Raw genomic sequence first — 19,624 nt, forward strand, 5'->3', positions numbered from 1 at the left:
TTTTTTTTTTTTTTAAAAGTATAGGTTCAAGAGAAAATAATGAGTTAGAAAAACCATGTGATCTAATCCACTAAGACATTTCTTAAATTTTTATCTCAGAAAAAATATAAAACAAATGCACTATAACGTTACCATGTGATGGAATCATAACTTTATGTCCTGTTGTTCCTGTTAATGGGGCTGTGGCCATTGTTAGAAGAGTTTGACCAGGTAAAATTGATATATTTTCAGCAGTAATGCTTGAAGAAGGAGCGAGTTTCAATTTTGTTCCTTCTGTTATGATCTTGCCCATAAGCATTTCCTTTGGGGGGTCCTCTCCAAAGAGTCTTCTCTTAGCACTCCCTGCGGTAGGAGAACTGTAGCGTTCATGGACAGAAATTGGAGACAATGGTTGCATATCTAAAAAAAAAATAATAAATTTAAAACAGAAATATATTCCAAAATAATATGCTCCCCCAGCATTTTGGCTGTTATTGTTTGCACAGGTGGCAATATGTTCATATCAACACTATCTGCATTTCTTCCTGCAAAAGGTTGAAAGGTAGTAACTGGAACAGAGCACAGACCAGAAGTACATTAGTACCTGATGAGAATCTGACTTGACTCTCCCACTCACACTTCCCTTTTATTTCCTAGTTCCTGCTTTCTCACTTCACTCAACAGATAGTGAGTTGAGGTACTTATGCTGGGCACTAGCTAGATATGAATAACATGGCCTTTGCCCTCATGGAATATATAGTCTACTGGGAGAAAGAGGCATGAAATAAGTCACTACGATAAAATGTGAAAACTACAATCACTCATCTTCCTGGTTTCTTGAACCTCTGCCTAAATTAAAGGAGCAAAACATTAAGGATAAAGTAGAGGTTGAGAGGTAGAATGATGTGAGCACTAAATTTTAGTAATAGTCCAGTATCTCCCAATCTTACCTAGTAAAGAGCACCTGAGAAGAAGAGAAGCAAAAGCAATATCAGGAATTTGGGTCACAGTTTTGCCTCTCTGTGCATATTTGCACTCCAAGCAATTTAAGGCAGTAGCTCTGGCTTTCTAATTTAATAGATATGGAATCATCTTCAGTAAATCCATCAGAAGATAAGAGTAAAGATGATATAAATCTGCTTACCTTGCCTTAATCTGAGGGTTGGCAGTAGTGTGTTGATCAAAAATAAAGTAAGGATTATGGATTTTGCCTCTCTTCCTGTGCTATTCTTTCACAGGATCTGCTTTCCATTCCCTCTCTACCAGCTGCACGGCTTTTTCTAGCCCCTTACAACCCTACATCTTTTCTAAATCTTTTCCCACAATTCTTCCCTCAACCAATTATTCCTTACAGGTAGGTCAATAATATGTTTTTAAAGCAAAAGTATTTATTTATGAGAATGGAGTCTCGCTGTCACGCGGGCTGGACTGCAGTGGTGCGATCTTGGCCTACTGTGACCTCCACCTCCTGGGTTCAAGCAATTCTCCTGCCTCGGCCTCCCAAGTAGCTGGGACTACAGGCGTGTGCCACCATGCCTGGCTAATTTTTCTATTTTTAGTAGAGACAGGGTTTCGCCATGTTGGCCAGGCTGGTCTTGAACTCCTGACCTCAGGTGATCCACCCGCCTCAGTTGGGATTACAAGCTTGAGTCACCATGCCCAGTCTTCATTATTTATTTTTACATTCACTAATTAGATAGTCATGTAATCTACTTTCTTTTTCTTTTTTTTGAGAGGGAGTCTTGCTCTGTTGCCCAGGCTGGAGTGCAGTGGCATGATCTCGGCTCACTGCAAGCTCCTCCTTCTGGGTTCACACCATTCTCTTGCCTAAGCCTCCTGAGTAGCTGGGACTACAGGCGGCCACCACCACGCCCAGCTAATTTTTTGTATTTTTAGAAGAGATGGGGTTTCACCGTGTTAGCCAGGATGGTCTCGATCTCCTGACCTCGTGATCTGCCCACCTTGGCCTCCCACAGTGCTGGGATTACAGGCATGAGCCACCGTGCCTGGCCCTGTAATCTATTTTCAAAACATGCTTAAAAGGTATTAAAATGACCCCTAGCGATGATTTAGAAGCTCTCTGTATTAGTGAGGTGACTGGGAAAATAGTTACGGTTTAAGAAAAATCTTTCCATAATTCTTGGGCTTATGAAAGTAGCTTTTACTTCCTGTCTTCAGTAAACAAGTGCAAATTTCTTTTTTTTTTTTTTTTTTTTTGAGACGGAGTCTTGCTGTGTCACCCAGGTTGGAGTGCAGTGGCCAGATCTCAGCTCACTACAAGCTCCATCTCCCAGGTTTACGCCATTCTCCTGCCTCAGCCTCCTGAGTAGCTGGGACTACAGGAGCCCGCCATCTCACCCAGCTAGTTTTTTGTATTTTTTAGTAGAGACAGGGTTTCACTGTGTTAGCCAGGATGGTCTTGATCTCCTAACCTCATGACCCACCCGTCTCGGCCTCCCAAAGTGCTGGGATTACAGGTTTAAGCCACCGCGCCCGGCCAACAAGTGCAAATTTCTATAGTAGTTTCCATTACTCCTTTACAAGAGTTCATGTGAATGCCTTATATCTAAGAAATTCCACGCAAGCCCTTGAATCTGACTAGGCATATTCAAAGGTGACATTTCAAGGCAAGACTTGAGTTGAAGCCATAAAGTTAGCTGCAAATCCCTTGAAATGAACTTTTCTTAGCACAGTACTGGAACAGCTATGGTGGATACTCAATAAGAATGTAATGAATATACAAATGAAAAGTGGATCCAAATTTAGAAAGAAACATGACAATCTGTCAAGGTACAGAAAAGATGCTCACTTAGTTACAAATTATATGAGAGGAAGGTGGCAAGCACAGTTTAAACTATTCTTGGTAAGTTTTAAAAGGAAATAATTCCCAATATTTTGAAAGCTTTAAATTATAGTATACTGNGAGACAGGGTTTCACTGTGTTAGCCAGGATGGTCTTGATCTCCTAACCTCATGACCCACCCGTCTCGGCCTCCCAAAGTGCTGGGATTACAGGTTTAAGCCACCGCGCCCGGCCAACAAGTGCAAATTTCTATAGTAGTTTCCATTACTCCTTTACAAGAGTTCATGTGAATGCCTTATATCTAAGAAATTCCACGCAAGCCCTTGAATCTGACTAGGCATATTCAAAGGTGACATTTCAAGGCAAGACTTGAGTTGAAGCCATAAAGTTAGCTGCAAATCCCTTGAAATGAACTTTTCTTAGCACAGTACTGGAACAGCTATGGTGGATACTCAATAAGAATGTAATGAATATACAAATGAAAAGTGGATCCAAATTTAGAAAGAAACATGACAATCTGTCAAGGTACAGAAAAGATGCTCACTTAGTTACAAATTATATGAGAGGAAGGTGGCAAGCACAGTTTAAACTATTCTTGGTAAGTTTTTAAAAAGGAAATAATTCCCAATATTTTGAAAGTTTTAAATTATAGTATACTGAATATTTTTACTATTTTTTCATTCATCTAAACATTAATAACTGACAGCAAGAAGAGCCTTTTTTTTTTTTTAACATTTTGACAAGATTTGTAAATGTCAAAAAACAATTATAATTATTCCCAATAATTAAAATTACTGAGTATTCACATCTTATGCAATCTTTTTTTTTTTTTTTTTTTGGAGACAGAGTCTCACTCTGTTGCCCAGGCTGGAGCACAGTGGCACAGTCTCGGCTCACTGCAACCTCTGCTCCTGGGTTCAAGCAATTCTCTTGCCTCACTCTTGTCTCAATCTCCCAAGTAGCTGGGACTATAGGGGCACACTGCCATGCCTGGCTAATTTTTTGTATTTTAGTGGGGACTGGTTTCCACTGTGTTGCCCGGGCTGGTCTTGAACTCCTGAGCTCAGGCAATCTGCCTGCCTCAGCTTCCCAAAGTGCTAGGATTACAGGTGTAAGCCACTGCGCCAGGCTTTTTTTTTTTTGAGATAGAGTCTTGCTCTGTACTCAAGTTGGAGTACAGTGGCACCATCACTGCTCACTGCGAATTCCATCCCCTGGGTTCAAGCAATTCTCCTGCCTTAGCCACCTGAGCAGTTGGGATTACACGTGTGTACCAACATGCCTGGCTAATTTTTGTATTTTTAGTAGAGACGGGGTTTCACCATTTAGCCAGGCTAGTCTCGAACTCCTGACCTCAGATGATCCACCTGCCTCGGCCTCCCAAAGTGCTGGGATTACAGGCGTGAGCCACTATGCCTGACCTTATGCCCTTACGCAATCTTTTTTTTTTTGGGATGGAGTCTCACTTTGTCACCCAGGCTGGAGGGCAATGGTGTGATCTCAGCTCACTGCAACCTCCACCTCCCAGGTTCAAGTGATTCTCTGCCTCAGCCTCCCGAATAGCTGGGATTACAGGCACCCGCCAACCATGCCCGGCTAATTTTTGTATTTTTAGTAGAGATGCGGTTTCTCCATCTTTGGCCAGGCTGGTCTTGAACTCCTGACCTCATGATCCACCTGCCTCGGCCTCCCAAAGTGCTGGGATTACAGGTGTGAGTCACTGCGCCCGGCTTTTTTTTTTTTTTTTTTTTTTTTTTTTGAGACAGAGTCTTGCTCCATCCCCCAGGTTGGGGTCCAGTGGTGCGATCTTGGCTCACTGCAACCTCCTGGGTTCAAGTGATTCTCCTGCCTCAGCCTCCTGAGTAGCTGGGATTACAGGCACCTGCCACCACATCCAGCTAATTTTTGTGTTTTTGGTAGAGACGGGGTTACACCATGTTGGCCAGGCTGATCTCGAACTCCTGACCTCAGGTGATCTGCCCGCCTCGGCCTCACAAAGTGCTGGGATTACAGGTGTGAGCCATTGCGCCTGGCCTGCAGTCATTTTTATGATCCTGCATTTTATATAAAGCAAAGACTGCAGACAGACAGACAAACACACATACACAATCACACAGAGTCCAAAAATGGATGTACCATACTATGTAACCTGAATACTTGTTCATCTAAGATTTGTTAATGGATACTATGTGGTCAGGAGATTTTAACTGATTTTTTAAAATCCAAGAACTATATAATCCACAAGATGCACACATTAGCCCACTACATCACAAAAGAAAATAAGGAAGAATGAACTAAAATATTTCCATTGGTGAGTTTCAAAATGAACTATTTTAAGAGTATAAATAACTAGTTTATTAGATGAACTTTTAAGCATTCCAAAGATAATACAAATTTTATTTTGCTTTAAATGTTTTTCTACAGAGACATACACAGGCAAAAGAAGAATATCAATTTGTGAAATTTGGAAAAGTAGGTATGTAGCTTAGTGATATGATTTGGCTGCGTCCCCACCCAAATCTCATCTTGTCGTTCCCATAATTCTGTGTCATGGGAGGGATCAGGTGGGAGGTCATTGAATCATGGGGGTGGGTCTTTCCCATGCTGTTCTCCTGATAGTGAATAAGTCTCACGAGATCTGATGGTTTTATCAAGGGGAGTTCCCCTGCACAAGCTCTCTTGCCTGCCACCATGTAAGAGGTGCCTTTGCTTTTCCTTTGCCTTCTACCATGATTGTGAGGTCTCCCCAGTCATGTGGAACTGTGAGTAAATCAAACCTCTTTCCTTTACAAATTACCTAGCTTTGGGTATGTCTTTATTAGCAGCATGAGAACAGACTAATACACTTATCTTTTTTTTTTCCCTTTCTTCTTTTTCTTTTTTTTTGGGACATGAGAGAGGTCTCACTATTTTGCCCAGGCTGGGTTCAAACACAATCCTCAATCCTCCTGCCTCAGCCTCCTGAGTAGCTAGGACTACAGAAAGATGCCATCATGCCTGATTTGAGCTTATTTAAATAGTTCTCCATTAGCATTCAGGAAAGATTACATACATTTATTAAATAAATTACATTTAAAATTATATTAATATAGTATATACTATAGTATATAATATATATATTATAGTATATAATGTAGTGTACAATGAGCTACACAGGGGTGCTGGCACAAGCATCAAGCTCCTTTTTGAATCCTGCTGAAAAAATTAGATTTCATAATAATATACTCACAAGACTTAAAATTTTCTCTGAAAAAAAAAACAAATACCCTTTGTAACTTTTTCATTCCTTTACCAATGTTGAACCTACCTCTTCGAAGACTCCCACTGTCAGTTCGAACTTCCTTGACTCTTGGGTGCATTAGAGGAGACATTGGCATCATGGGAAGATGTCCCTGTACATTTCCTCCATTTCCTGTTTCAAAGTTATTTGGGAATATAACCTGTAGAAAACAAAAACCCTTGGGTTTACATATAGATAAACTTGCTGATTGAAACTTATTAAAAATGTTTTCTTTTCTTTTCTTTTTTTGAGATAAAGTCTCACTCTGTTGCCCAGGTTGGAGTGCAGTGGCACGATTTCGGCTCATGGCAACCTCCACCTCTCGCGTTCAAGTAATTCTCCTGCCTCACCTTCCTGAGTAGCTAGGACTACAGGTGCATGCCATCACATCCGGCTAATTTTTGTATTTTTAGTAGAGACAAGGTTTCACCATGTTGGCCAGGCTGATCTCAAACTCCTGACCTCAGATGGTCCACCCACCTCAGCCTCCCAAAGTGCTGGGATTACAGGCGCGAGTCACTGTGCCTGGCTGAAGAAGTGTTTTCTTAACTTTTATTTTTTACTATTTTATTTCTCTTTCTCACTTCTTCACAAAATACAACTTGGATAAAGTGCTCAATTCTTAATGTTAACAAACTTATGGAAAGAGTTCATTTCATTTAAACTTATAATTTATATAGGTAAGTTACCAACCACAAGAACTAAACCTATGAGGTAGGCAGTATCATTCTCCATTTAGGGATGAGAAAATTGAGGATATGAATGTGAAATTTGCCCAAGATCATACAACTAGTAAGTTATAAGAGCAATGGCTTCAATACTAATCCTTCTTCGAGTTCACAGCTTTTTTGAACTTGAAGGAGTTTGAAGTTCTTCAATGGAAATAAGTGATGAACACTGAAGAGTTGCCCAGTAAGTTACTGTCTGCTGCAAAAGACCAAAGTATGGAAGAGAGATTTCAAGAAACCATCTTCTTTTCAATTCCTTCTGACCTTGGACAGTTCTAGTTGTTTGGGATTAGGGAAAAATTCAAGAAGACTAATGAAGTACATAAGGAGACAAAACAAAGAAGAATCAAAAGACAGGAGTTACGAAAGAATAACAGAAGTAGAGAAAAAAAACACAACACCTCAATTTCTCACATGATACTATTAAAAATGTAATTTGTGCACAACTCTGGGCACACATTTTTAATTTTTATTTATTTATCCATTTAATTTTTTTTTGAGACAGAGTCTTGCTCTGTTGTCCAGGCTGGAGTGCAACAGCACCATCTCAGCTCACTGCAACCTCCGCCTCCCGGGTTCAAGCAATTCTCCTGCCTCAGCCTCCCAAGCAGCTGGGATTATAGATGTGTGCCACCACGCCAGGCTAATTTTTTAGTATTTTTAGTAGAGACAGGGTTTCACCATGTTGGCCAGCCGGCCAACCTGGTCTCGAACTCCTGACCTCAGGCAATCCACCAGCCTTGGCCTCCCAAAATGCTGGGATTACAGTCATGAGCCACTGTGGCCGGCCTCTGTTTTTTATTTTTTAATTCTAAATGCCACTAATGAAAAGTGTTCAATCTTTACACAGACATTTGAAAAATTTTAAATAAGTTTAACAGTTTCCTAGACATGATACCAAAAAGCACAAGCAAAAGAAAAAAATATCTGAATTGGACACCATCAAAATTAAAAATTTTTGCATTTCAAAGACACCATCAAGAAAGTGAAAAGACAGGCCAGGCGCAGTGGCTCATACCTGTAATCCCAGCACTTTGGGAGACTATCCTGGCTAACACGGTGAAACCCCTTCTCTACTAAAAATACAAAGAAATTAGCAGGGTGTGGTTGTGGGTGCCTATAGTCCCAGTTACTCGGGAGGCTGAGGCAGAGAATTGCTTGAACCGGGAGGCAGACGTTGCAGTGAGTCAAGATTGCGCCACTGCACTCCAGCCTGGGTGACAGAGCAAGACTCCGTCTCGAAAAAAGAAAAGTAGAAAGAAAAAAAAATTAGCCGGGTGTGGGTGTGGTGGTATGTGCCTGTGGTCTCAGCTACTTGAGAGGCAGAAGGGCCGTTTGGGCCGAGGAAGTTGAGGGTGCAGTCAGTGCACACCAGCCTGGGCAACAGAGGGAAACCCCACCTTAAAAAAAGAGGAAATGAAATACTGATACATTCTACAACATGGATGAACCTTAAAAACATTATGCTAAGCGACAACCAGTCAAAAGGAACTACATTTTTATGATTCCATTTATATGAAATGTCTAGAACAGGCAAATTTATGGAGACAGAAAGTAGATTAGCAGTTACTTAGAGCTAGGGAGAAGAATATGGGGGTAGGGAAGTGATAGCTAAAGGATGTATGTTTCTTTTTGAAGTGATGAATATATTCTAAAATTGTGGTTATGGCTGCACATATCTATTTATATACTAAAACCACTGAATTGTACACTTAAAATAATGGGTGAACTGTATGGCATAGGAATTATCTCTCAATAAAGCTGTTTTTTGTTTTTTTTTTTTTTTTTTTTTAAATGATAGGATTATCAGCCTTGCCCAGACTCACTTCTTCACAGGTAGGAACTTTGTTTGCAGAAACCTGGAGAGCCTCCCACAGTGCAGAATCGTGACTCCATGCTAAACTCTCCAAAATCTGTTCTTCAATGCTGTTCAGGTGTTTCACCATGTCCCTTGAGAGCCCTTCTTCTGAGCGGATCACCACCTCAATAACCTGCAGAGGAGAAAGGTGAGAAGGCAATGTGGTTTCAAGCAGTCAGTTCTAGTCTGGACTTGCATGTAGGACTAGCTGTGGCTTTCTTCTTCTTCTTTTTGAGACAGAGTTTCCCTCTGTTGCCCAGGCTGGAGAGCAGTGGTGCGATCTTGGCTAACTGCAACCTCTGCCTCAGGGGTTCAAGTGATTCTCCTGCCTCAGCCTCCCGAGTAGCTGGGATTACAGGCACCTGCCACCACACCTGGCAAATTTTTGTAGTTTTTAGTAGAGCTGAGGTTTCACCATGTTGGCGAGGCTGGTCTAGAACTCCTGACCTCAGGTGATCTGCCCGCCTAGGCCTCCCGAGTAGCTGGGATTACAGGTGTGAGCCACTGCACCTGGCCACTGTGGCCTTATTCTGTGGCACAGAACCAAAATCATCTTTGAACCATAATTCTATGGCTTACTAACATCTTCTAATTTATAAAGGAGCTTTTAAGTTCTTTAAAGTACGTTCACATACATTTCTGTTTTTCACGTTTTATTTTATAAATGACAACCTGAGGCAATGATAGGTGAAAACTGGTCAACAGCCCAACAGTGGGAGAAGTCAGGTGTTAGGTTCCAAGTCTAGTTTTATTTTAAATGTATTGTTCCTTTCCAGACTATTTTTCTAACTCAGAATAACAGAATGAATGAACTATTTAAAGTGACTTTGCGGCCGGGCGCGGTGGCTCAAGCCTGTAATCCCAGCACTTTGGGAGGCCGAGACGGGCGGATCACAAGGTCAGGAGATCGAGACCATCCTGGCGAACACAGTGAAACCCCGTCTCTACTAAAAATACAAAAAACTAGCCGGGCGAGGTGGCGGGCGCCTGTAGTCCCAGCTACTTGGGAGGCTGAGGCAGGGGAATGGCGTGAACCCGGGAGGCGGAGCTTGCAGTGAGCTGAGATCCAGCCACTGCACTCCAGCCTGGGCGACAGAGCAAGACTCCGCCTCAAAAAAAAAAAAAAAAAAAAAAAAAAAAATAAAATAAAGTGACTTTGCTTATATATACTATAATTCTATTTTAATAAGGGAAGTATCCAGAATAAAGTTTATATACACAAAATACTAATAATAGGAGTAATAATTAGATTATAATGTATGACTTTAATATTCACATTTATTTATTTATTTATTTTGAGACGGAGTCTTGCTCTGTTGCCCAGGCTGGAGTGCAATGGCACCATCTCGGCTCAGTGCAATCTCTGCCTCCCAGGTTCAAGCGATTCTCCTGCCTCAGCCTCCCAGGTAGCTGGGACTATAGGCACGTGCCACGATGCCCGGCTAATTTTTTGTATTTTTAGTAGAGATGGGGTTTTGCCATATTAGCCAGGATGGTCTCAATCTCCTGATCTCATGATCTGCCCGCCTCGGCCTCCCAAAGTGCTGGGATTATAGGCGTGAGCCATTGCACCCGGCCCACATTTATGTTTATGATTTTCTTCAATCAGTACATATCATTTATGTCATTTAAAAAAACAAAGGAGGGCGACACAGTGACTCATGCCTGTAATCCTAGCACCTTGGGAGGCCACAGTGAGAGGACTGCTTGAGCCCAGGAGTTCGAGACCAGCCTGGGCAACATAGTGAAACCGAGTCTCTATATAAAAAAAAAAAAGGCATTTAGCTTCTTGAATAAAATAAGGATGTTACAAATAAAAACAAATTACTATGAGGTTGTTGACAAAACTAAACTTTTTCCTAATGGCAAAAGTTGAATATATACATTAACATTAAAGTAAGTGTATAGTAGAATCACTTCTCCCTAAGAAACCTAAAAATACTTTAATCACACTCAATAATTCACAGAGACAAGCTTTCCAATGACCTGCATTTTCTACAACTTTAATTCAGGCATACTTTAGGTATAAAAATTTAACTCTTCAAACCATCTTTTTTTTTTTTTTTTTTTTTGAGACGGAGTCTCGCTCTGTCGCCCAGGCTGGAGTGCAGTGGCCGGATCTCAGCTCACTGCAAGCTCCACCTCCCGGGTTCCCGCCATTCTCCTGCCTCAGCCTCCCGAGTAGCTGGGACTACAGGCGCCCGCCACCTCGCCTGGCTAGTTTTTTGTATTGTTAGTAGAGACGGGGTTTCACCGTGTTAGCTAGGATGGTCTCGATCTCCTGACCTCGTGATCCGCCTGTCTCGGCCTCCCAAAGTGCTGGGATTACAGGCTTGAGCCACCGCGCCCGGCCTCAAACCAATTTTTCTATCACCAGTAGAAAAGTAGCCTAGATGACTAAATATTAACTAAATCATGCCTAGAAGCATAACAGTAGCATTAGTCTTAAATTTTGATACTATGTAACATTAAACGTTATTGACTGTGATGACTAAATGTTATTGAGGGTGATGATGTAGTTCAATAGCTATGACCTCTGTTTTATTTTGAAAAGATTAATAAAAATAGTTGTAGCAAGAAAAATAAAGGTAAGTAAGATTCATTCACACTGAATTAGCTCAAACTTGGGGAAGAAGCATAATTTATTATTATAGCTTTAATAGTTAAACCATTACCAAAATCAATTTTAGGTCTTTTTTCCTCTTGGTAGAAAGTGTTTTTTGTTCTTCACCATGCATTTGTTTAACAGGATTATAATTTTCATTCATAAATAGGGAAAATACGAAGTACTAGTTCCAGGTCATATTTTCAAGTCCGTGATAACAAAGGAACTGAAGCTATAAGACTGACTTAATTAACTGATACTCTCACCTTCTCTCTCTCTTTTTTTTTTGTTTGAAACAAGGTCTTTCTTACGTGCCCAGGCTGGAGTGTGGTGGCACAATCATAGCTCACTGTAACCTCAAACTCCTGGACTCAAGCCATCCTCCAGCCTCAGTTTTCCTAAGTGCTGGGATTATAGGTGTGAGCCATTGTATGTTCAACTGTCTCTTGTGTTCCTGGTTTCACCCAAAAGGAATATATATTACCTTTTTTTTTTCTTGAGACAGAATTTTGCTCTTGTCGTTTAGGCTGGAGTGCAATCCTCCACCTCCCAGGTTCAAGCAATTCTCCTGCCTCAGCCTCCCGAGCAGCTGAGATTACAGGTGCTTGCCACCATGCCCGGCTACTTTTTTTTGGTATTTTTAGTAGAGACGGAGTTTCACCATGTTGGCCAGGCTGGTCTCGAACTCCTAACCTCAGGTGATCTTCCCACCTTGGCCTTCCAAAGTGCTGGGATTACAGGCATGAGCCACTGTGCCCAGCCAGGAATATATATTTTCAGAACACATCTGGAAACATTTTCCAGATATCACAACAGGGTTTTTCTTCAGCACTAAGATAAATACAATGTTTCTATGAGAAACATTGTTTTCATCTCATAACAGAACTTTGTTTTCATCTCACCTTATAAAAGTAAAATGGTTGCAAGTTGAGAACTTCAATAATCCAAGGAAAACTACGAGGTGAGCTATAGGCAAAGAGCACAATTTCCAAACAACAAGCCATCAAGGAATGATGAAATATATCTTGCTCTAAAAGAACCTGGGGGAAGAGAAAGACCACAGTTTAATATTTTTCAGCAATTTCAGTCTTTGCCATTGTACAAATAAAACAATAGAAACAAGAAAAAATAACATGCAAATTATAGTATACTAGATGACTGGAGATACAAGTTTGAGTTCTCAAACTGGTAGTTTTCCTGTAATACCTAATCTTGCTCAGTGGTAAGTAATAAATTTAAATAAGGTGTACATAACAATCTGCTTTGAAATCTAAACAAATAATATAAGTCAGTATTCCCATCAACAGAAAAGCATTAGAATTCGTTGTTTTTTTCTTAATGACACTTAATTGTTTTGTCAACATAAGGATTTATTTATCAAAACAGAAATGAAAGGTAATATGCCACAGTTTAGACAAAATGTTTAGAAAAGAAATATTTCACTGAGAAAATAAAAGTCCTACTAAACATTACATTTAATATAAGTTTTCAGTTTTAAAAACGGTGTTTGTTGCCTTCTTTCTTTCAAATATCACCCCAGATTGGCTGAGCGTGGTGGCTCACCCCTGTAATCTCAGCACTTTGGGAGGCCAAGGCAGGTGGATTACTTCAGGTCAGGAGTTCAAGACCAGCTTGGCCATCATGGTGAAACCCCGTCTCTACTAAAAATACAAAAATTAGCTGGGTGTGGTGGCGCATGCCTGTAATCCCAGTTACTCCGGAGGCTGAGGCAGTGGAATCACTTAAACCTGGGAGGCAGAGGTTGCAGTGAGCCGAGATCACGCCACCGCATTCCAGACTGGGTAACAGAGCGAGACTCAGTCTCAGAAAAAAACAAAAAACAAAAACAAAAAAACCAAATATCACCCCAAATCAAGAGGATAAAAAACAAACTCCATCATCAGTTAAACTAGGAGTCATCTGTAACTGTAAACCACAATATATGAAGGATGACAAATTACTCAGCAGAAGAGATGATGGTCAAGCCTAAGGATCTGCAGCGAGACATTTAAAACAAATGAATCTGCTCTAACAACTGAGGACACAGGCAGAATGGGTAGTAGGGGTGAAGCACTGGGTGGGTGATCTGAAAGTCTTAGGATCCTCAGGTCCCCACACAACCCCCACTCTATGGGATCAGATGACAGACCTTTATTCTGTCTCCACAGGAATCTACAGGATTATTCTCCAGAGAAATTTAACTGAAGACTCAGAGGTAGAGAACATCAGGCACAGAAAAGATTAAGGTTTTAGTCTTTAGAGACTCTGCAGACCATAAGACCAAATTTCCCTTCCTTCTTCTGATCCACAACACCAGCAGCTAGGCAAGATGTTTACAGCTATGTCTCTGGAGAAACTGAGATATTCCAGAAAAGTTTTATGGGCACCAGCAGATGAGATTCTCTAACACTATGTGATCATCTGAGGTCAATGGACTTTTTATTTCCACTCTTGAAATAAAAGAGCTTTGAAACAAACTTTTACTGCCTCACTCACACAGCTTTGAACACAAGTTTTTGCGTCTCATTCAAATTTAAGTGGACAACCAAGAATTATCCGATATTTGAGGAAAACCTCTTAACTGAAAAACATAGGCCAAAACAAACAGAAAAGCGAGGTGCAGCAGCATGCACCTGTAGTCCCAGCTACTTGGGAAGCTGAGGCAGGAGGATCACTTGAACCCAGCAGTTGACACTAGCCTGAGCAACATAGCAAGACACCATTGTACTAAAAAAAAAAAAAAAAAAAAAAAAAAAAAAAAGCCAGGTGCAGTGGCTCACACCTGTAACCCCAGCACTTTGAAAAGCCGAGGCGGGTGGATTAGCTGAGGTCAGGAGTTCGAGACCAGCTTGGCCAACATGGTAAAACCCCATCTCTACCAAAAAATACAAAAATTTGCTGGGCGTGGTGGCATATGCCTATAATCCCAGCTACTCAAGAGGCTGAGGCAGGAGAATCGTTTGAATCTGGGAGGCGAAGCTTGCAGTGAGCCGAGATTGCGCTACTGCACTCCAGCCAGGGCGACAGAGCGAGACTCTGTCCCCCTCCCCGCCCCCCAAAAATTAAAGATCTGCCATCTGCAAATGCAGATTTTCGTGAAAACCCTTACAGGGAAGACCATCACCCTTGAGGTTGAACCCTTGAATACAACAGAAAATGTAAAGGCCAATATCCAGGATAAGGAAGGAATTCCTCCTGATCAGCAAAGACTGATCTTTGCTGGCAAGCAATTGGAAGATGTCTGACTACAACATTCAAAAGGAGTCTACTCTTCATCTTGTGTTGAGACTTCGTGGTGGTGCTAAGAAAAGGAAGAAGTCTTACACCACTCCCAAGAAGAATAAGCACAAGAGAAAGAAGGTTAAGCTGGCTATCCTGAAATATTATAAGGTAGATGAGAATGGCAAAATAAGTTGCTTTCGTCGAGAGTGCCCTTCTGATGAATGTGGTGCTGGAGCGTTTATGGCAAGTCACTTTGACAGACATTATTGTGGCAAATGTCTGACTTACTGCTTCAACAAACCAGATGTCAAGTAACTGTGTATGAGTTAATAAAAAACATAAACTAACATTTTTAAAAAATTCAAAATATTTTTTAAAAAGAGAGAAAAAAGGCTGGACACAGTGGCTCACACCTGTAATCCCAGCGCTTTGGGAGGCTGAGGTGGGTGGATCACCTGAGGTCAGGAGTTGGAGACCAGCCTGACCAACATGGAGAAACCCCGTCTCTACTAAAAATACAAAAGTAGCCAGGTGTGGTGGCGCATCCCTGTAATCCCAGCTGCTCAGGAGGCTGAGGCAGGAGAATCGCTGGAACCCGGGAGGCGGAGGTTGTGGTAAGCCAAGATCGTACCATCGCACTCCAGCCTGGGCAACAAGAGTGAAACTCTGTCTCAAAGAAAGAAAAAAAAAAAAAAAAAAAGAAAAAAGAAAGACAGAAAAATGGAGAAAAAATTCAGGAGAAACAGAGGTGAAGCAGTTAAGAAAACTTCAAATAAATCTAAATTAGTAACTTTAGAGAACATGAAAGAGAAATGAAAATATAGTTGAAATTAAGAGTTCATTGGGATGAGATGAAAAGTTAAGTAAATATCTTTAAAAGTAGAATAAAAGAGATAAATAAATGGAAAATAAGAGAAGAAATTAAGAAGGTCAATTCAGAAGGTCCATCATCTGAAAAATAAAAGTTCCAGAAAGATAAATCAGTGGGCTATATCATCTAATAAATAACACAATAAAATGACCAAAACTGCAAGGCATAAATTTCTAGACTAAATGGGCAACTCTGTCGGAATGACAAATACATGAATGAAAAAAACACAGTCAGATACATTTTAACAAATTTAAGAACATCAGTGATAAAAGATACTCAAAGATTCCAGAAAAAAAAAAACAGGTCACATACTACTAAGTAAGAATGAGAATGTCACTGGACTTCTCATTAGTAACAGTGGAATCTATAATAGAAAATAATGCAACAGTGCCTTCAAACTCATAAAGGAAAATGATTGTCAATCGAAAATTATTTTCTTTTTTTAAGTTAATTTTTTGTTTTTAGGGATAGGGTCTTGTTATGTTGCCTAGGTTGGAGTACAGTAGCTATTCACAGTATAATCATCCTACACAGTGTACATACAGTACACAGTATACTACAACCTCAAACTCCTGGGCTCAAGCAATCCTCTTGTCTCAGCCTCCCACCAATCTTTTTTTTTTTTTTTTTGTCTGAGATGGGGTGTTGCTCTTGTTGCCCAGGCTGGAGTGCAATGGCGTGATCTCGGCTCACTGCAACCTCTGTCTCCTGGGTTAAAACGATCCTGCCTCAGCCTCTCCCAAGTAGCTGGGATTACAGGCATGTGCCACCACGCCTAGTTAATTTTGTATTTTTCAGTAGAGACAGGGTTTCACCATGTTGGTCCGGCTGGTCTAGAACTTCTGACCTTAGGTGATCCACCTGCCTTGGCCTCCCAAAGTGTTGGGATTACAGGGGTGAGCCACGGCACCCAGCCTCTCCCACCAATCTTGAATTCTGTACATAGACAACTATCAATCAATTATGAGTCTAAAATAAAGGTACTTATGCAAAATCTTTAAAAGGGACTTTAAGTGAGGTACGGTTTCTATACTTTACTTAAATTGGTTAAATGGCTATACAAAACATCTATATAAAAAAAAAGCTTTACAAGGCTCTAAAAAATGTTCAAGTTACCCACAGGAAGGGAGGAAAAAGAAAACAAAACAAAACAAAAAAAGAGTGAGAGCAAACAGAAAACAAAAATAAAAAGCAGACTTAAGTGCTAACATAACAATTACTAAATGTAAGTCATCTAAGTTTACTAATTAAATGACAGAGATTAGCAAAGATTAGGAAAAAAAAAATGACCCAACTATATACTGACTATAAGAAATTCACTTCAAAGATCACTTGAAAAAGGATGAAAAAAATATGCCACGCAAACATTAACGAAAAGAAGGCAGGAGTGGTTGTGCATAAACATCAGGTAGATTTCAGAGCAAAGAAAATTACCACGGACAGAGAGGAACATTTTATTTATTTAATTTTTAATTTTTTTTTTTTTGAGATGGGAGTCTCACTCTGTTGCCCAGGCTGGAGTGCAGTGGCACAATCTTGGCTCACCACAACCTCCGCTTCCCAGGTTCAAGCGATTCTCCTGTCTCAGCCTCCCGAGTAGCTGGGATTACAGGTGCACGCCACTATGCCTGGCTAATTTTTGTATTTTTAGTAGAGACAGGGTTTCACTATGTTGGCCAGGCTGGTCTCGAACTCCTGACTTTGTGACCCACCCAGCTTGGCCTCCCAAAGTGCTGGGATTACCAGCGTGAGTTACCGTGCCCAGACTTATTTATTTATTTATTTTGAGATGCAGTCTTGCTCTGTCTTCCAGGCGGGAGTGCAGTGGTGTGATCTCAGCTCACTGCAACCTCTGCCTCCCCGGCTCAAGTGATTCTCCTGCTCCAGCCTCCCAAGTAGCTGGGATTGCAGGCACCTGCCACCATGCCCGGCTAATTTTTGTATTTTTATTTATTTGTTTTTTTTAGATGGAGTCTCACTCTGTTGCACAAGGTGGAGTGCAGTGGTGCGATCTTGGCTCACTGCAGCCTCCACCTCCTGGGTTCAAGCAGTTCTCCTGTCTCAAACTCCTGAGTAGCTGGGACTATGGGTACTCATCACCACCCCTGGCTAATTTTTGTATTTTTAGTTGAGACGGGGTTTTGCCATGTTGGTCAGGCTGGTCTCGAACTCCTGACCTCAGGTGATCTACCTGCCTTGGTTTCCTAAGGTGCTGGGATTAGAGATGTAAGCCACCATGCTCAGCCTTTTATATTTTTAGTAGAGACCGTGTTTCGCCATGTTGGCCAGGCTGGTCTCAAACTACTGACCTCAGGTGATCCACCTGCCTCAATCTCCCAAAGTGCTGGGATTACAGGCGTGAGCCACTGCGCCTGGCCAGGGAGTAACATTTTATAATGATTACAGAGTTAATTCATTAAGAAGGCAGACAGCAATCCTAAATGTGTAAGCATCAAACAGCAGAGCTTCAAAATATGTGGAGAAAAGCTGACAGACTTGAAAGAAACAGACAAATCTACAATCATACATGAATACTTCAACATCCTCTATCAACAACTGATATAACAACTAGAGTGGAAATCATGAAGAATATAAAATAACAACATCAACCAACAAGATAAAATTGACATTTACAGAATACTCCATCCAAACATAGCAGAATACTGCAGATCCTTGAATAACATCATTTCGCTCAACATCATTTTGTTATAACAATGAAAAATAATGGATTCCCAGCTGGGGCCACTGTATGAAATTTGCACATTCTCCTATGTCTGTATGAGTTCTCGCTGGGTACTCTGGTTTCTTCTTACATTCAAAAGATATGTACATTAGCTTAACTGGCGTATCTAAATTGTGACAGTGTAAGTGTGGGTGTGTGTGTGTCCTATGATGAAATGGTGTCCTGACTAGGGTTGGGTCCCGCCTTTCATCTTGAGCTGCTGAGGCAGGCTCTAGTCACTCATGAACCTGAACAGGAATAACTGGAGAAGTAATAATCTTCCTTATTTTTATTACTCTTTCTCTTATTTATTTCAATGTTTAACATTGTAAGTGTTTTGTCTTTATTTAGAAGTTTGGTGATGTTTTTGTGACTAGACATATGCCAAAGGAACTTAAACTCTTGCTTATATCAGTTAGCCTGTGGTAAAATTGGTTTCATTGTATGTTGTTTTTGCTTAAAGTCACTGTTTCCAAGAACCTACTGACAAGGTTAAATGTGAGGATTTACATTCTTTTCAAGTGGCCACAGAACATTCACCATGATAAACCATATCCTGGGCTACAAAATAACTAAAACAAATTGCAAAGAATTGAATTCATACAGAGTATGTAGAAGTGGGAAACAGTAATGGCTGAGAAGAGTAAGTGTAACTAACTATAAAGGGGTAGCAGGAAGGAGATCTTTAACAGTTCAGTATCTTTATTTTGGTGATGGTTACATAATCTATGCACATGATGCAATTTTATACACACACACACACACACACACACACACACACACTGTTTTAATGTCAATTCCCCAGTTCTGATACTGCAGTATATAAAACTGTAACCATGTTTTGTGTGGGACTTCTCTGTACTACTTTTGCAACTTTCTGTGAATCTGTAATTATTTCAAAATAAAAAGTTGGCCAGGTACAGTGGCTCACACCTGTAATCCCAGCACTTTGGGAGGCTGAGGCAGGTAGATCACGAGGTCAGGAGTTCAAGACCAGCCTGGCCAAGATGGTGAAACCCTGTCTCTACTAAAAATACAAAAAAATTAGCCGAGTGTGGTGGTGGGTGGCTGTAATCTTGCCTGGAATCTTGGGATTCCAGCTAGTTGGGAGGCTGTGGCAGAGAACTGCTTGAACTCAGGAGGCGGAGGTTACAGTGAGCTGAGATTGTGCTACTGCACTCCAGCCTGGGTGACAGAGCGAGACTACATATCAAAATAAATAAATAAATAAATAAAAATTAAAAAATTAAAATAAATAAAGTTAAAAAATTTACTTATTTCAGCTAGGTGAGGTGGCTGTAATTCTAGCACTTTGGGAGGCTGAGGTGGGCAGATCACTTGAGATCAGGAGTTCAAGACCAGCCTGGCCAACATGGTAAAACCCTGTCTTTACTAAAAATACAAAAATTAGCCAGGTGTGGTGGTGGGCACCTGTAACCCCAGCTACTCGGGAGGCTGAGGCATGCGAATCGCTTGAACCCAGGAGATGGAGGTTGCAGTGAGCCGAGATCATGCCACTGCACTCCAGCCTAGGCGACAGAGCAAGACTCTGTCTA

General features: G+C 40.9%; 1 protein-coding gene and 1 pseudogene across 4 annotated transcripts in view; one reads left to right on the forward strand and one right to left on the reverse strand.

Moving 5' to 3' along the window:
- Nucleotides 1–19,624, reverse strand: part of RBL1 (RB transcriptional corepressor like 1) — a 95,918-nt gene that overhangs the window by 37,364 nt on the left and 38,930 nt on the right. For all 4 annotated transcript variants that reach the window (XM_017859133.1, XM_017859134.1, XM_017859131.1 and 1 more), the window contains 4 exons: nt 12,156–12,293; nt 8,617–8,781; nt 6,090–6,222; nt 133–399 (listed from right to left, as the gene is read on the reverse strand). In XM_017859133.1, coding sequence (XP_017714622.1) covers nt 133–399; nt 6,090–6,222; nt 8,617–8,781; nt 12,156–12,293 — 703 coding nt within the window. The remainder of the gene's footprint in view (nt 1–132; nt 400–6,089; nt 6,223–8,616; nt 8,782–12,155; nt 12,294–19,624) is intronic.
- On the forward strand, nt 14,337–14,790 carry LOC108519811 (ubiquitin-40S ribosomal protein S27a pseudogene; annotated as a pseudogene).

Source organism: Rhinopithecus bieti, unplaced genomic scaffold (assembly GCF_001698545.2).
Source record: "Rhinopithecus bieti isolate Rb0 unplaced genomic scaffold, ASM169854v2 scaffold_38981, whole genome shotgun sequence".
Classification (NCBI taxonomy): domain Eukaryota; kingdom Metazoa; phylum Chordata; class Mammalia; order Primates; family Cercopithecidae; genus Rhinopithecus; species Rhinopithecus bieti.